The sequence below is a fragment of the Rhinolophus ferrumequinum genome, chromosome 24 (genome assembly GCF_004115265.2).
Source record: "Rhinolophus ferrumequinum isolate MPI-CBG mRhiFer1 chromosome 24, mRhiFer1_v1.p, whole genome shotgun sequence".
NCBI classification, from domain to species: Eukaryota; Metazoa; Chordata; class Mammalia; order Chiroptera; family Rhinolophidae; genus Rhinolophus; species Rhinolophus ferrumequinum.
The window spans coordinates 25,657,716-25,673,865 of NC_046307.1; the positions used below are offsets into that span (position 1 = coordinate 25,657,716).

A 16,150-nucleotide genomic window follows, 5' to 3' on the forward strand; every position below is an offset into this window, starting at 1 on the left:
CACCAACCTAGTAGTATGTAATAAATATTCCTCATTCGTATTTACAGTTGCATAAATATCTTTTCATATTTTTGCCAGTGTATGTTTGGTGTAAATGTCTAGAAGAGGGATGTCTGAACTAAAGGGAAAATGCATAGGTTATTTTTCTAGCTATTGCCTAATTCTCTTTCTATGGGTTGTGCCTTTTGCATTTGTTACCAGAAGTATATGAGAGTGCCACTGTCCCCAGCCTCACCAACAGAGGATGTTGTGATATGTTGAAATGTTGTCCTATTCCATTTAAAAGACTTTTAAAAGAAAACTCTTTCCCTCTCCACTCTTCACCCTTTTTCCTAGAGACAAACACCTATAACAGTTTACCTGTGAATTCTAGAAAAATTTGTATTAGAGTGTTTTTACTTAAAAATTCAAACACCAATGGGATCTTACACTCATGGACCTAGACCTGTTTTGTTGTTGTTGTTGTTGTTGTTTTGTGTGTGTGTGTGTGTGTGTGTGTGTGTGTGTGTTTTGTGGCTCTTTCCACCTCAGCACGTGTGAAACTTAAAATTTTTGAGTGGTATTCCATTGCATGGATGTGCCATAATTTATTTAAATTGCTTATGTGGTGGCAAGTTAGGAACTTTCTGGAGCTTTTCCTATTACAGACAATGTTATGAATAGTCTTTTATGCAGATCTTATACATATTGTCACCTGTTTGTGCATTATTTCTCTGGGGCAGATTATTGGATGGAGAATGGCAAGGTCAAAGGGCAGGTGCCTCCTACACATTTGAACATCTCACTTGTCCACCAGTCGTGGAAGATGGTGCCCATGTTCTACTGCTCGTTCTAGCTCTGGACTCATACCTGAGCTTGTGGGGACCCAGTCGTCTACCAGCTTCGAAATCGTAGTCTGTCCAAATCTTTTTTCTAAATCCTCTCCTTCCTTCTCCCTTGTAGGCGCTAAAAGACAGCAAAGTGGTGGAGATCGTTGATGAGAAAGTCCGCAGGAGGGAGGAACCAGAGAAGTGGCCTCTTCCTGGTCCCCCGATAGTGGATTACTCCCAGACCGATTTCTCCCAGCTTCTCAACTGCCCTGAGTTTGTGCCCCGCCAGCACTACCAGAAGGAGACAGGTACGGACCCTGTCAGCATGTGGATGCCACCCCCTGTCCTTGTTCTCTGGCCAGTAGTCCCCCTCAGGGCTGGCGGAGGGCTGGAGGGATGAGGCTGTCACCTTTCCACCCTTCAGAGTCGGCGCCTGGCTCTCCTCGTGCAGTCACCCCAGTGCCAACCAAAACAGAGGAGGTCAGCAACCTAAAGACACTGCCCAAGGGCCTGTCTGCCAGCCTGCCTGACCTGGATTCCGAGAACTGGATCGAAGTGAAGAAGAGGCCTCGGCCCTCTCCAGCACGACCCAAGGTGGGTGAGGCCTGTCTCTCGCCCTGGGTTCTAGGGTCGCAGGCTGGAGTGCTTAGAGGGGACATCACAAGCACAGAGCTCTGGGCTCTGAGCGGCTGGCGGGCAAGCCTGTGGCTCGGGGTCGTATTGTGAGCTAAGATCACCAGTGACTGTAAGGGGCTTGGTGTGGCCTGTTTCCATTTTCAGTGGTGACTACCCCTCAGGACAACCCTAGCTGCATGAGTTCCTGAGTGGCATTTTTCACAGGAGGAGATCACGCAGCCTCTGGCAGTAGTGTCCCAAGTTTCTCAATGCTTGGCTGCTCTTTTTGCCCCATCTAATCCCTAGGGCTGCATTTTAAGTGCCTTTCCCCTGAGTTTGTCCTCATTGCACCTGTATAAACCCCTCAGGTCTTCAGAAGAGGGAAGGAAGGGGGAACAGATGCACAGCCTGGATATAGAGTTAGAGTCTATATGCTAGAACACAGGTCTCCTGTCACTGATGGCTGGTGACGTTGGGACACTGTTTTCCATCTCAGGGCCTCAGTTTCCCTATCTTCAGATGGAAGGAAGGAGGAGTCAGACTGCTGTAGAAATAGTAAAGCAATATACAAATTGAGTCCACTGTTAGAAAAGCGTTTCACTCTCAAAGTGAAATTACTGCCCCCTTTTCTAGGAGCGTACTTTTGCTCCATTTATCTCCTCACTCTCCATACCCTCTTTGGTCTGGAGCTTGTCAGGAGGCCTCAGAGATGACCTTGGACTTTGGGTCTGTGGAATTCTGTGCTCCCTTTTCCATTGTACCACCGTGACCACATCCCTCATCTCTACCTCCTTCCTTTTCCCTGCTTTGACCCCAACTTCCCCATCTGTTTTGGCTGCGGTCCTCCAAGAAGTGTCAAGAGATGAGGCCAGAGTCAGGAGGAGAACGGTCGTGGGTGGACAAGGGCCTATTAGGTCCAGGCCTGCAGACTACAAAGGCTTTGTAAAGGCCGGAGCCGGGCTTAGCCGCGACTCCCACCATCATATCTGGAACCTTAAAAGAGAATAGGTGTGGAGTTTATATGGAAAGCTCTATGTACGTGAGAGAATTGACAAATGCTTCTTCCCAAAATCTCAAGTTAATTCAACCTGTCGACACCCTGAAAGTTTTTCTTTTTGCTGAAAACCCCGTGTTTCTCTTGCCTTTGGGACATAAAATTCTTTCTGCTTAGCACACCCTGTGTCCCTCCCTTTAGCTGCCTTATGCTCATTTTTTAGTAGTCACTTCTGCCAAGAAGTCTTCCCTGATTGTCCTCATTCCTGCCTCTGTTGGTTTAGTGCCCCTCTGCCTATGTACTCCCACAGGTCCTATTTATAGTCTTTCCCCTACCACCTTGCACTTGGCTGGCTGGTTGGTTGAGTTTTTCTCCCACTAAACAGCTTCTTATGTTCAAGGACTTTGTTTTATTCATTACTCTGCTTTTAGGTTCTTCACACAGGGCTTGATACCAGTGAATACTTGCTCGTTCATCAAACAGTTAAACATTTTCTATTGCTAGGTCCCAGTCTAGGTACTGTGGATGTAATATTAATAGAAAGCAAGGCAGCTGTGCTCCTTGGCCTCATGAAGCTTTATTTGGAAATGTTGGATAGATGGATAAATAGATGATTCGACCTACTGAACCGCTGTGTGCCCAGGCTAGGGCTGTGTAGGGTATAAAGGTCAATGGAGCACAGTCCTACATGTAGGGAACTTGTCATCTCATTGGGAATGGCTGTCATGTGAGCTGTGTGTAGAGAAACCTGGAATCCTATGGAACATCCTTTGTCCACGAAGCTGCCTCCAGGGCTGACACATGTGACTTTCTGGCGTGAAAAGGGCCACCATTGTGACAATCATGTCGAGGGGCTGAGGCCTCTGTAGTGGGACAGCTGTGGAACCTGGTCTAAGGACACCCTGGTGATTGTCTTTCCCCTTCGTGTCCCGGTTTAGAAGTCAGAGGAGCCCAGGTTCCTCCACCAGACCGCTCTGCCTCAGCAGCTGCCCTCTCAGCAGCTGATGTCCAAGGATCAGGATGAGCAAGAGGAACTGGATTTCCTGTTTGACGAGGAGATGGAGCAGATGGATGGGCGGAAAAACACCTTCACCGCCTGGTCTGATGAGGACTCTGACTATGAAATTGACGACCGGGACGTCAACAAGATCCTTATTGTCACTCAGACGCCGCCTTACATGCGCCGGCACCCAGGGGGGGACCGCACAGGCAACCACACCTCGCGTGCCAAGATGAGTGCCGAGCTGGCCAAGGTCATTAACGATGGGCTCTTCTACTATGAGCAGGACCTGTGGACTGCGAAGTTTGAACCTGAGTATTCCCAGATCAAGGTGAGGTTCGGACATAGCAGGGAGGATGGGGCCTGGTAGGCTTTGAACGAATGGGGACGAGGAAGGCCGAGGAAGGCTGACTAGCTGTGTGGGCGTGGGCGCAGAGCCTCAGTGTCACAGTATAAAAGGGGGTGACGAGTGAGAAGAGCTGTGTGAACACTTTGTAAAACTGCAGAGTGCAGGGTGCTTATTGTGCAATCTGAGCATCCATATTTAATGTCATAACAGTAAGCTAGACAATTCCGTAGGGATAGAATAAGGATTTCTATTCTTAAATATTTAGGCATATCTGAAAGTTGAAAAGCCTTTTAAGAAGCATGCTTTGAGCATGGAAGATGGAGAAAAGATAGGTCTATTTAAAAAATCACTGATGCTTGGAAACAGTCAAAGCACTGTTGTAGGTTTTCACGGAGTGGATATATGCAGTGGTGCGTGGGCCTTTGGTAGGCCTGCGTAGTAAGTAGTGTGTTTGTTGGAGGTGAGGAGAGTGGCAGGAAGTGATTCGGGGGGAGTCTGCAGTGAGTTCCTGGGGAACTGGAGTCCTGATCTCAGTCCTGTTTCACAGAGGGCTGGGCACGTACTAACCCCTTCTATGTTAGCACACTTGTGTCCGATAACTGGGCTTGAGGAATGGTGATGGGGCAGCCGAGAGCCTGGGGACCAGAATTCCATGTATGTGGACGTGGGAGCTGCCCTCTCCAACTTCCTGCACGTCTTGATTCCTAAACAGGCTAGGGCAGTCTTGTGACATCTCTCCCCCACCCATCTTGTATCCTCTGCAGCAAGAAGTCGAGAACTTCAAGAAAGTCAACATGATCAGCCGGGAGCAGTTTGACACACTAACCCCTGAGCCCCCAGTGGATCCCAACCAGGAGGTCCCTCCTGGGCCACCCCGATTCCAACAAGGTGAGGGGCGACACTGGGGACCCTGGCCTGGCTGGGAGGGGCCTCCCAAAGAAAGACTATCACGGGCCTCCCCCTCCTTGCTGATCCCGCTCTGCCTCTGCAGTTCCCACTGATGCCCTGGCCAACAAGTTGTTTGGTGCTCCTGAGCCCTCTACTATCGCCCGCTCTCTACCAACCACTGTTCCAGAGTCGCCAAACTACCGCAATGCCAGGACCCCTCGCACTCCCCGGACACCGCAGCTCAAAGACTCAAGCCAGACGTCACGGTTTTACCCGGTGGTGAAGGAAGGACGGACACTAGATGCCAAGGTGAGGCCCTCCTGCTGGGCTGGTAGGAGTCTTGGGCCCACTTCACTGCATCCCAGTTCTGTGCCTCTCTCTTTTGCCTTGTCTAAGCCAAGAAGGTGCCAGGTGCCCCACCTGTTCTGTGTTCTTAGGCTTGGTGGGCCCACCTGAGATTGAGATTGAGTGACTCCATGTACAAAATGGACTGGGTGAGGGAGTGATGGCCCCATATAGCCACGATGAGGCCTAAGGAGGACTTACCAGGTGTAGGTAAATCCTTCACTCCCAAGCCTCGATTTCTTCATCTCGGAAGTAGGCATACCAGGTCCTAGCTTACAGCTGTGGACATTGTGAGAGAATAGAGATGAAAATAACTTGTAAAATGAGACACACACGTGAGTGGATCTTAGGCCTTCAAAATGCTCGATGCTCCTCACATTGTATGAGCACAATAAATAAATCCTGGACTGACCTTTGTAGATGCCTCGGAAAAGGAAAACAAGACACAGCTCCAACCCGCCCTTAGAGAGTCACGTGGGCTGGGTGATGGATTCCCGAGAACACAGGCCCCGGACTGCTTCCATCAGGTGAGGGGTTGTGGGGAGGAGCGGTCAGGCTGGCTGTGGGGCAGGTGGGAGAGCCATGAAATTGATGGAACCAAGAAGAACAAACTCTGGTAAGAAAATTAAAGAAAGGGACCTTCATCTAAATCTAAAAAAATAGGAGTAGCCTAGAAAGCTTAATCCAGGGCCTGGGAAGAGGAAGGCTTCTTTATAAATCAGTAGTGTCAAAGCTGAATGGGTCCAGATTCTCAGAAAGTATCCTTGAATTGATTTTGAATGAAGATATTTACTGCCTACTTCAGGATAGCTCGGTAGTTGAATAAAAATGCAAATTCCTGGGCCCCACTCTAGATCTACAAACTCAGCTTCTGGGGGTAGGACCCAGATTCCTTTTTTTCTATTTTCAATAAAACGGCCCCAGTGTTTCCTATTCCAGAGCAAGGTTTGGGTGCCACTGACCTGTGTATTCTCCCAGCAGGGATGGTACAGACTGAAAAGAGAAATGATTTAAGGAAAATATAGATAGATTAACCCATAATAGCTTATTTAGGATAGGTCAGTGTTAACTCGGGATAAATAAATGGTTAAAACTCAAGTTTGGGCCTTGTACAGCTCTCGGTCTTTAAATAGTTCCGTTACCCGGGATGAGTCTCCCACTCTCTGCGAACCTGATTCGCCTCTTTGTAAAACCCTCTGGAGGTTAATGCAAAGAGCAAGTCAGACCAGACCTATGGATATAAGTGAAGGGCCTAGCACAGTACCTGGGCCTCCTGGTTTGTTGCCCTGTGAGAAGCTGGATCTTGGCTGATGGAAGGGATCAGATGGATCCTGCTAACCTGATGGCCAGCTTCTCTGGGGAACCTGGTGACACTGTCTCTTTCATGGCTTCTAGCTCCAGCCCCTCAGAAGGGACGCCTACGGTTGGCAGCTATGGCTGTACCCCTCAGTCGCTGCCCAAGTTCCAACATCCTTCCCATGAACTGCTCAAGGAAAATGGCTTCACACAACACGTCTACCACAAGTATCGTAGGCGCTGCCTTAATGGTAAGAAGCACAGGGGGAAGGGACAGAGCTTCTGGGGCCACCACTTAGATCCAGAGTGTAAGTGCTGGTGGAGTAGGTGACTATTTTCTCTGACCTCAGAACAAGGAGATGTGACATTATAGCCGAAGGAATGAAGTTAGACTCAGGCCAGGTAGTTTTGGAATACAGGAGGCTGAAAGAATCTGGTAATCAGAACATTCCTGTTCCTTGATATTCCTCTATTGATATAAAAAATACCAAGTTTTCCTAGTTCTGGAAGACCACCAACTCAGCCATTGTCCATTTGGTCCACTGTTTATCACAAAAGGTATGCATGAGATAGCATATATTGTCTAGAACGGGTCACCTAACTATGACCTGTGGGCCACATCCAGCCAGCAGCCTATTTTCGTACAGCCTTGAGCATTTTTAAGGGGTTGTGGAGGGATAAAAAGAATTTATGGCAGAATCCATTGTGTCCTGCAATGCCTAAAATAATTACTCTGACCCTTTACTGAAAACAGTTTGCTCACCCCTGCTCTAGAAAGTGTAAGGAAAGAACCTCTCTAGCTGCTCTCACCCATTTCCTTCTATCATAAAATGAGACACCTTTTAACTGTAGGTTTCTGTCAAGTTGACTGTAAAGATGCTCAGAACCAATCTTAATACTCATTTGTTGCTATTAACTCACCTCATCCCCTTTCATTTTTAGTAAAACATGGCTTCTAAATGCTGGTCTAGCATCTTCCCTTGTCCCTCTTCCTCTGTGTGTAATAGCTGCTTTATTGAGATAACAGTTCACATACCATACAATTCACCCATTTCAAGTGTGCAAAGCAATCACCAGAATCAATTTTAGAACATTTTCATTACCTGTGCCCCTACCAGTCACTCCCCCAACTCCTCCCAGGTTTATACAACTACCAGTCTGCTCTCTACCTCTATGGACTTGCCTTTTCTGCACTTTCCGTATAAATGGAATTACACAATATGTGGTTCCTTGTGACTGGTTTCTCTCCCTTAACATAATATTTTCAAGGTAGCATGTATCAGCACTTAATTCCTTTTATTGCCAAATAGCATTCCATTATATAGATAGACCACATTTTGTCGTCCGTTCATTAACTGATGGGCATTTAGGTTTCCACTTTTCATCTGTCATGAGTAATGTTGCTATGAACATCGGTGTATAAGTTTGTGTGTGTGTATGGGTTTTCATTTATCTTGGGTGGAAGTGTGGAATTGCTGGGTCATATGGTAACTATATTTAACCTTTTGAAGAACTACAAGATCGTTTTCAAAAGTGGCGGCACCATTTTATTTCCTAACAGCAATGTATGAGGGTTCTAATTTCTCCACACCCTCCCAGCACTTATTATTGTCTATCTGTGATTATAGCCATCCTGGAAAGTATGAAGTGATACCTCCTTATGGCTTTGGTTTGCATTTTCCTGATAGTTACTAATGTTGAACAATTTTCTATGTTGTCCATTTGTATGCCACCTCTGGAGAAATGTCTGTTCAGATCCTTTGCCTATTATTTAACTGGATTATTCGTCTTTATTATCAAGTTGGAAGAGTTCTTTATATTTTCCCCATTCTGTGGGTTGTCTTTTTCCTTCGTTGAGTGTCCTTTGAAGCACAAAGGTTTTTAATTTTTTTAATGTTGTTCCAATCTATCTTTTCTTCAATTATTTGCACTTTGGTGTTGTGTACTGTTTTGTTTTTACCATTTTGTACTTGTCAATATTGTAGGACTCATGAAATAATTGATAATGAATAATGAAAGAATATCATTTGTTAGAATGTACAAATTATTTGTCCATGCTTTTCTTTGTTCTAATACACTTAAGAGCAATACCCTTTGAGGTGAAGAGCTAGACCAGGATGACCTGGATCAGAACGTGATACCACTTGTTTCTGGTGAGGCTCAGGCCCAGTGCCCGGTAGCAGGGCCTGACACAGAGTAGTTAAGTGCTTAGTAAACATTTCCTAAAAGACTGAAGAGGCAGGTGATGGATAAGGGAATTGGGAGGTGGTAGAGAAAAGACCAAGACCCTTGAGTCCCGGATCATTTGTTCCCCAAAGCACAGGCAGCTTGGCCCTTACACATGTCTTTCCTTCTTCCTCCCCCATCAGAGCGGAAACGCTTGGGCATTGGCCAGTCTCAGGAGATGAACACTCTCTTCCGCTTTTGGTCCTTCTTCCTCCGAGATCACTTCAACAAAAAGATGTATGAGGAGTTCAAGCAGCTAGCTCTGGAGGATGCTAAAGAAGGCTACAGGTGCGCTGGGTTGGGCTGAGGGCTCTGGCTGGTGTTTGGCAGGTGGTGAGGGGTCCCTGGTGGTTCTCCTTCCAAAACTGTAACTGGAAGTCTCTTGTGTATATACTTCATATACTTTATTAAAAATTTATTGTTTTTGAATGAGTAGTATATTCACATGGTTCAAGATTCAAAGAGTTCAAAGATTTTATATATATACAGTGAGAAGTCTCATCCCTGTCCCCTGCCATCTAGTTCATTTTTCCAGAGGCATCCTGTTTTGTTGGAGTCTTGTGGGCCCTTTGTGGAAACACTTTGCCCATGTAAGCAAGGACATACGCCTAAGTAGTCTCCCACACCCCTTTTATTTACACAAAAGACGGCTTCTCATACATGCTTTTGCACCTTGCTTTTTAATGTAATGCTATATTTTAAAGATCATTCCATATCCATTCATAAATAACTTTCTTGTTCCTTTTTATAGTCTGTGTGATCTAACACTATATGGATGTACTATAATTTATTTAACCCGTCTCCTATTATAGACACTTGTAAAAACTTCTCTTTTTTTCTCCAGTAAACTGTGCTCTCTGTAAGTAACTTGAAATGTACAGAAATGCCTAAAGAAGCTGGAGGAAAACATCCTTCAGGTCACAGACAACCAGTGTTGATGTTCTGCTATATTTCATGTTTTTTGGATCATCCTATGAATGCCTTTTTGTTCACGCTTATCATTTATAAGCGTGAACATTTTTCCATGTTGTTAAAATAATTTTTAAGTGTGTGCCTTTCCAAACTTTGTGTGCATGTGTAGATGTAAAATTTGCATACTTGTTTTACAAAAATGGGCCTATTCTACATATAACACTTTGAAACGTCTTTTTTACTTGGTAATGTATCATAAACGTCTATCAGTTTCCATTAGTGAGTATTTACATTATAATTTTTAATAGCTTAATAGTATTCTGTTGAACAGATTTACCATGGTTTTCTTAACTGCTTCTCTATTCTTAGACATTTAGATTTTGTTTAATAATTCTGCTATGAACAGTTTTGGTACATCTGTAAAATCTAAATCTGTAATTTTGGCCATTTTCCTGACATGTTCTTAGAAGTGAAATTTCTGAGTCAGATATTCATTGGCATGGTCAGATGGCTTACCAGAGAGCTTATGCCAGGAATTGGCAAGCGTTTTCTGTAAAAGGACAGGCAATAAATATTTTATGCTTTGTGGTCTCTGCTCAACTCAGCTCAGTAACAGAAAGCAGCCAATGACACCTCAGAAATAAATTGGAGTAAACAAATGGTGAATAGGGCAGAGGGCCACTATTCAATTGGCCAGAGTTTGCTGACCCCTGGCAAACTATAAACATGTAATGTTGGACCCACTTAGACTAGCATTAAATGGTAGCTTTCTTAAAGAATATTTGCCATTTCCATGATAATCTATTGTGTTTAATCTGTTTTGCAGCTCATCATTGTGCAGGTACATTTCCGTTTTACAGGTGAAGAAACTGAGTCCTGATTTCACTGACTTGTGTTCTCCTACAGATATGGTTTGGAGTGCCTTTTTCGATACTACAGTTATGGCCTGGAAAAGAAGTTCCGGCTGGATATATTCAAGGATTTTCAGGAGGAAACCGTGAAGGACTATGAAGCCGGTGAGAGTCGAGTTGGAGCTCTGAGAGCCCTGGTCTTCTAGGACTTCTTCCCCTCACTCTCCAGTTGGACTGTGTCTGGCTATCTATCACACCACTCTTTATCACACCCCTGAACCTCTTTATTCTCAACCTATCCTCACCAGCCCAGCTTCTCTACCTCTCTCTCCTCTTTTCCTACAGGTCAACTTTATGGGCTGGAGAAATTCTGGGCCTTCTTGAAATATTCCAAAGCCAAAAATTTGGACATTGACCCCAAACTTCAAGAATACCTCGGCAAATTCCGACGTCTCGAAGACTTCCGAGTGGATGTGAGTAAAAGTCTCTCTTTCTCACCCTAGTTGTCTTAGAAGGAAAACTGGACCAGACATCAGAAAACCTGGGTTCTCGCCCCAGCTGTGCCACTAGCCCAGGAACCATTCCCCCCATTTGGGCCTAGTTTCTTCTATAAAAGAGGAGGTGAGAAGTGGACAGTGAAGACTAATTGGAAGGTGTTATATGGTTGTGTCTTCCTCCCCTTCCCATGGTAGAAATGGCTAAACCATCATAATGTTCTTCTTACCTTATAACCCTCTTTGTTGCTGTGCCCTGGTTAGCCTCTCCTAGTTGATCAGGATGAGTACCCAAGGTAAAATGTATTTACTCTTTCTGGAAGAGGCCAGTTCCAACCCCAGAAATTTATAAATTATGTTCAATTCTTCCTCCACCCCTGTGACCACGACCCCTCACCTCACCGGTGCTGCCTCCTCCCACCACCACCAGCACCACCACTACCCCCACCGCCTTCCCTGCTTCGTGGAGCAGTGGCTCAACAGTGACATCCAGTGGTGGATTGGGGTTATTGCCACAGGCTGTTTCAAGGGAAGTGTTTTGAGTAATTGGACGTGTCTTTGCTAGATGCTTCAGGGACTCCAGAAATGAGTGAGACTCTTTTTCCTTCAAAGAGTTTATAGTGTAGTAGAGATATGCCAATTATCTTATTCCCTTGAAACTTTTTAGCAAAAAGACGTACAAGTAAATAGCAATAATAGTCCACGTTTATGTTAAAAAATGTCATTCATTAAATGTTTAGTATATGTTAAGCACTTTACATTATACTCATTTAACCTTTATAAAGTGGTGAAGTGGGCAGGGTTTATCATCATTGCTGGACCACTGGGTAAACTAAAGCCCATGGCCACCCAGTAAGGTAGTGGCCACACTGCCCAGGTCTCCCATATAAAGATGAGACGGTTTTTTCCTTCCTTCAGAGGTTGGAGTGGGGTACACGTGCAGAGAACCCTTGTAATAGGAAGACCAGTTAGGGTGGAACAAGATAGGCTCAGCTTTGGGGCCCAGAAAAGGCAGGAAATGTTCTCGAGGTTGCAGGACCTTTGGTTGTGGCTCTTAGATCAGTATCTGTTCAGGGCCTCAGAGGACGAGGCAGTCCCCTGGAGCCTGTGGGCCTTGTAAGCTGAGTGTTCACAGCGTGCTGGTGCCGCATTCCCATATATCGCCTGAGCAGTGATCCTTTCTCATGATGGGAACAGAAACTCGTAGGAATAAAGGCCTGGCTTCAGCTGTAGGTGGGCCCAGTCCATATCTTGTATTCACCAATTACCAGCTATGGGACCCTGGGCAAATTACTTTTCTGTGCCTCAGTTTCCTCATCTATAATATCGGGTGATTACGTCTGCATCCAAGGGTGGGATAGATGCTGTGAGTGAATGCATAAATAGTGCGGTGCTTGGTACCTTAGCATAGAGAAATGCTCAATAAAACTAGTAATTCGTTTTTAAGGTTAAACCTATTATCTTCATTACATTTGGAGGTGAGAAGTAAGAGGTCGCTAGACAGCCCTGGCAAGGGTGGGTGTGGGTCGTGCCCCCTAGTCACCTATGACTCCCTCCTCTGTTACAGCCCCCCATGGGTGAAGAGGGCAACCACAAGCGACACCCAGTGGCAGCAGGAGGTGGTGGCGGTGAGGGCAGGAAACGGTGCCCCTCCCAGTCTTCCAGCCGGGCCACCGCCGTGCTCAGCCAACCCCCCACCCCACCCACCGGCCAGCCCATCCAGGACGATGCCAAATGGACAAGCCAGCACTCGGACACACAGACTTTGGGAAAGTGAAAAACCCGTTAGCCCTAGGGGGGTTTCGGGGGAAGGGGGTGGGCAAGAGTCCATGGGGGTGCCCAGTCCCAGGAGAGCGGACAGAGAAGGGCCAGGCCTCGAGTCATTAGGACGGGCCTTTGTGCTGAGTAGCAATGTGTACACCATCTGGGTTATCAGAGGGAGCCTGGGCAGGAGCCGCCATATACCTTCTTCCCCCTCCTCTCTCCATGACTCTTCTTCACATCCTAGCTTCTTCTAAGGGGGGGGGAAGGGGGGAGATTTTTATATATATATATATATATATATATACATATATATATATCAAGTTTTAAATTATTGATAGTTTGTCTGGATTACCAAAATCACTCTGCAGCCCTGCCCGCGGCTGGTAGGCCGCAACCCTGGTTCCCATCCCACAGCCTCCTGCTCCCCCTCAAGCCAACTATGCAGCCCACAAGAAGGCCCTGTGGGCCCCATTGCCCAGTACTGTCCCGTGGAAGGCTCTGGCAGCGCCCCTGGGCCCCATGAGCACCAGCTCCTTTGTCACCTGGGGCTTGCCATCACGGTGTTCTGTTCTCTCTCTGCTGTCCCCACCATGCCCTTCTGCCATCATCAGGAGAAGGAAACCAAAGGATCTAAAAGTGGAGGCGGGGGCAGGTTGGGCCTCGCCCCACTCTCCTCTCTCCATGCCCCTTATTCCCCAGCCCAGAGAGACTCTGCTCATACCAGGAAAGACTATTGAAAGATGATTTATTTTATTTTTCTCTGACCTTTTCATCCTTGGAGAAAGAAAAAAAAAATACAAAATCGACCATAAAAGACAAAAAAAAAAAAAAAATCCGAAACCCCCACCTAATCCACAGAAAGTGATGTCTTTCCCCTACCCTTGGAATTCGTTTTGTTTTGTTTTGTTCTTGGAAATAATATTTTTTTAAAAGTTGCCTTATTGTGGAGCGGGAATCTGAACTACCCAAATGCCTGTTTTCCTCGGCGGAGTCAACTTGAAGAGCCCCCACCTTCTCTGGATGTGCCTGGGCTGGATGGGCTAGAAGCTTTCTCTGGACTGAGTTGCATGTACGGTGCCTCCTGCCTGGAGGCAAGAGAGTTAGGGGCGGCTTGGATGAGAGCCGTGCCCAAAATATCCCTGCTGTTGCATCGTTTGAAGCTGACGTCCTGTGTCTGTACACTGCTGCCACTGTCGTGTCGTCACTCTGCTTGCTGTTGCCTCACGCCAGGCCCTGTCCTGCCGTGACACCCTTCATCCTGCCCTCGGAACCGCAAGGCCAAGTTTGCTTCAAACTGTTGGAGAAGAGTATTGGCCTGGATCTGGGGCACACTTGTCCTCAGCTTGACCATCTCCCCACCTCAGGGGAAAGGTGAACACCTGGCTGCGGAGGCTTGGAAATGTTTCTGGTGTTGCCCTGAAAGATCTTTGAGACTTCAAGGAAGCTTTGTCTCATAAAAGGTGGAGGAAAATGCCATTCTTCTCCCCTGGTGGGGTCTCCCCATATTGCACCCCCTCTGCGAGTCATCTCTGCCCATCCTCCAGTTGACCCTGCTTGGGAACGAGGGATGAGGAGGAGGTGGGGGTTCGGGGGAACCCTGCCAGTTGGAGAAGCCCCACGGCAGGAAGGTATATGTGGACATAGAGTATACCTGACTTCTCTTCTCCAGCCATGGACTGCTTGAGTTGGGCTGTGAATGACAATGGATGGCTGGAGTCTTTTGGCATCTAAAGTGTGGGAGGGTGACGAAGGACTGACCCACACAGACTGGGCTGTGTGTCAGGTGCGGGCGTGACGGTGCATTCACCCCCAGTGGGGACCAGGAAGCACAGAGAAGTTCATGGTGGTGTTGCTCCATCGCTGACACTTCCTTGGCCCTCTTTCTCAACTGTTCCCTCTGTTGGGCCCAAAGGCGGGGAGTAGGAGATGGTATCCCAGGCTGGCAAGGGCTTGCGTCTGTCTTAGCCACCTCACTGCTTTTGGCCTGCACCCTCCCCATCTCTGCCCTCCCAGTGGACTAGTATGTGGGAAGCCCATCTCAGTTCCTGTGACCCAGTTGTCTCCAAAGCCAAGAACGAGTGTCTGATCTCCGCTCTGACAATGGGAGCCGAGGCCTTTCCCTGCCCAGTCTGGCGCCTGCCCACACCGTGTCAGACACTGGACTCCTGCACCCCAGCGTCGTCCTTGCTTTGTTTCCCCCTTTCTTTGCTTCAGGTTGCTCGGCCCTGTACTGTATCCAGCACCACAGAAACCTCAGTGTTTGTCCTCTGCTGGGTTTGGGGGCACAAGGAAGCCTTCGGGGTGTGGGGAAAGGCTGTTCTAATCTAGAGTTTACTACCAGGCCAGGGGGCTGCCATCTTCTCCCTGATCCTCCCATAGACATCCCAGAAAGAGGAAGCCCGTTTGGGGTGAAGAGGTGAGGACTTCATCTCAGCATAGACTGACGATGGGGAGGAAGGAGACTTTTTTTTCTTTCTTTTATTTTTTTTGTAACATGTTAGGAGTTGATGTTGCAAAGAGTAGTTTACATCTTCACTTTCTGAAGACACTTGAATTTAGGACCGATGTATCTGTGACAAACATGCCAGGAGTGGCAGGGGCCATCAGGGATTGCCACTTTACACCCACCATCCTCCCGTGGAGATCCAAGATCTGAGACAAAGCAACAGCCTGCCCAAAATCCCGTTCAACCCGTACCCTTCCAGGATTGGCCCATGCCAACGCAACCTTTGGGCATCAAACATCAGGTCTGTGTGCCTCAACCCTGCCAAGGGGCAAGTTTCTCTTTCTCCCTCTCCTAAACCTGGGAGCAAATGCACTACCAGTAGAGAGGGGCTGCCCAGCCCTGCCGCATCCTGGACCCCTGGGGCTCAGATCCAGTCGCTGAGCCCGCCATGTCAAAGTTGTTACGTTTTGTTTTGTTCCATTGTAGCTCTTTTTCCCCCGTTTCCTAATTGATTATACAAAAGAAAGTAAGCTGCTCAGAAGGCCCCCGGAGGTGGGGAGGAGGGGCAAGGAAGACAACTAGCTAAGGAGGGGTGGGGTGGTTTTTTTTGCCAAAAGCCTGGGTAGAGTGATCTGGTTCATCTGGTGCCCTCCTGCGTGGGACTCCAAAGTACCTCCTGTGTGCAAGGGTCCCTGGATTTGCCCCAGCCCCACCCTCTCCTTCAGCCGTGTTGGTGGCAGAGGCAGAGAAGATTGGAACTTACAGTCCATTTCTCACTGGAGAGGAAAACTTGTCATCTGGCTTTTGTGGAGAAGGTTCTACCTTATGCTCATAGTACATTATCTTTACCATGTGCTAGGATATCACATTAAAAGGACAAAAATAAAATGTAAAATACTTGAATGAGCTTGTATTATAACATTAATATTATTGAGAGTATCTGCTTTCCAGGCTGAAGTGATTTCATTCATTATTCTAGTCCTGCTTTAGTCCTTTGTAATTTGTGGTAATTATGCTTTTCTTTTTAATACAAAAAAATGTATAAAAATAAAAACTTGAAAAGGCACAATACTGGCTGGTCTCCCATTTGGGGTACAGCTGTTGGGTGTGAGGGATGGAGCCTGATGAGGGAGGAACCTTGCCCTGCACATGGAACTGTTG

General features: G+C 47.0%; 1 protein-coding gene across 7 annotated transcripts in view; it reads left to right on the top strand.

The window, feature by feature from the left end:
• LARP1 (La ribonucleoprotein 1, translational regulator) overlaps positions 1 to 16,055 on the top strand; it is an 83,713-nt gene extending 67,658 nt beyond the window's left edge. For 6 of the 7 annotated variants that reach the window (XM_033096583.1, XM_033096580.1, XM_033096577.1 and 3 more), the window contains 11 exons: positions 943 to 1,117; positions 1,234 to 1,403; positions 3,357 to 3,749; positions 4,532 to 4,655; positions 4,759 to 4,964; positions 5,421 to 5,527; positions 6,396 to 6,547; positions 8,666 to 8,810; positions 10,341 to 10,450; positions 10,631 to 10,758; positions 12,347 to 16,055. In XM_033096583.1, the coding sequence (XP_032952474.1) occupies positions 943 to 1,117; positions 1,234 to 1,403; positions 3,357 to 3,749; positions 4,532 to 4,655; positions 4,759 to 4,964; positions 5,421 to 5,527; positions 6,396 to 6,547; positions 8,666 to 8,810; positions 10,341 to 10,450; positions 10,631 to 10,758; positions 12,347 to 12,556 (1,920 nt within the window). In that variant the 3' untranslated portion in view covers positions 12,557 to 16,055. The remainder of the gene's footprint in view (positions 1 to 942; positions 1,118 to 1,233; positions 1,404 to 3,356; positions 3,750 to 4,531; positions 4,656 to 4,758; positions 4,965 to 5,420; positions 5,528 to 6,395; positions 6,548 to 8,665; positions 8,811 to 10,340; positions 10,451 to 10,630; positions 10,759 to 12,346) is intronic. The other variant, XM_033096579.1, reaches the window with a different exon arrangement.
• The last annotated feature ends 95 nt before the right edge of the window (positions 16,056 to 16,150 follow it).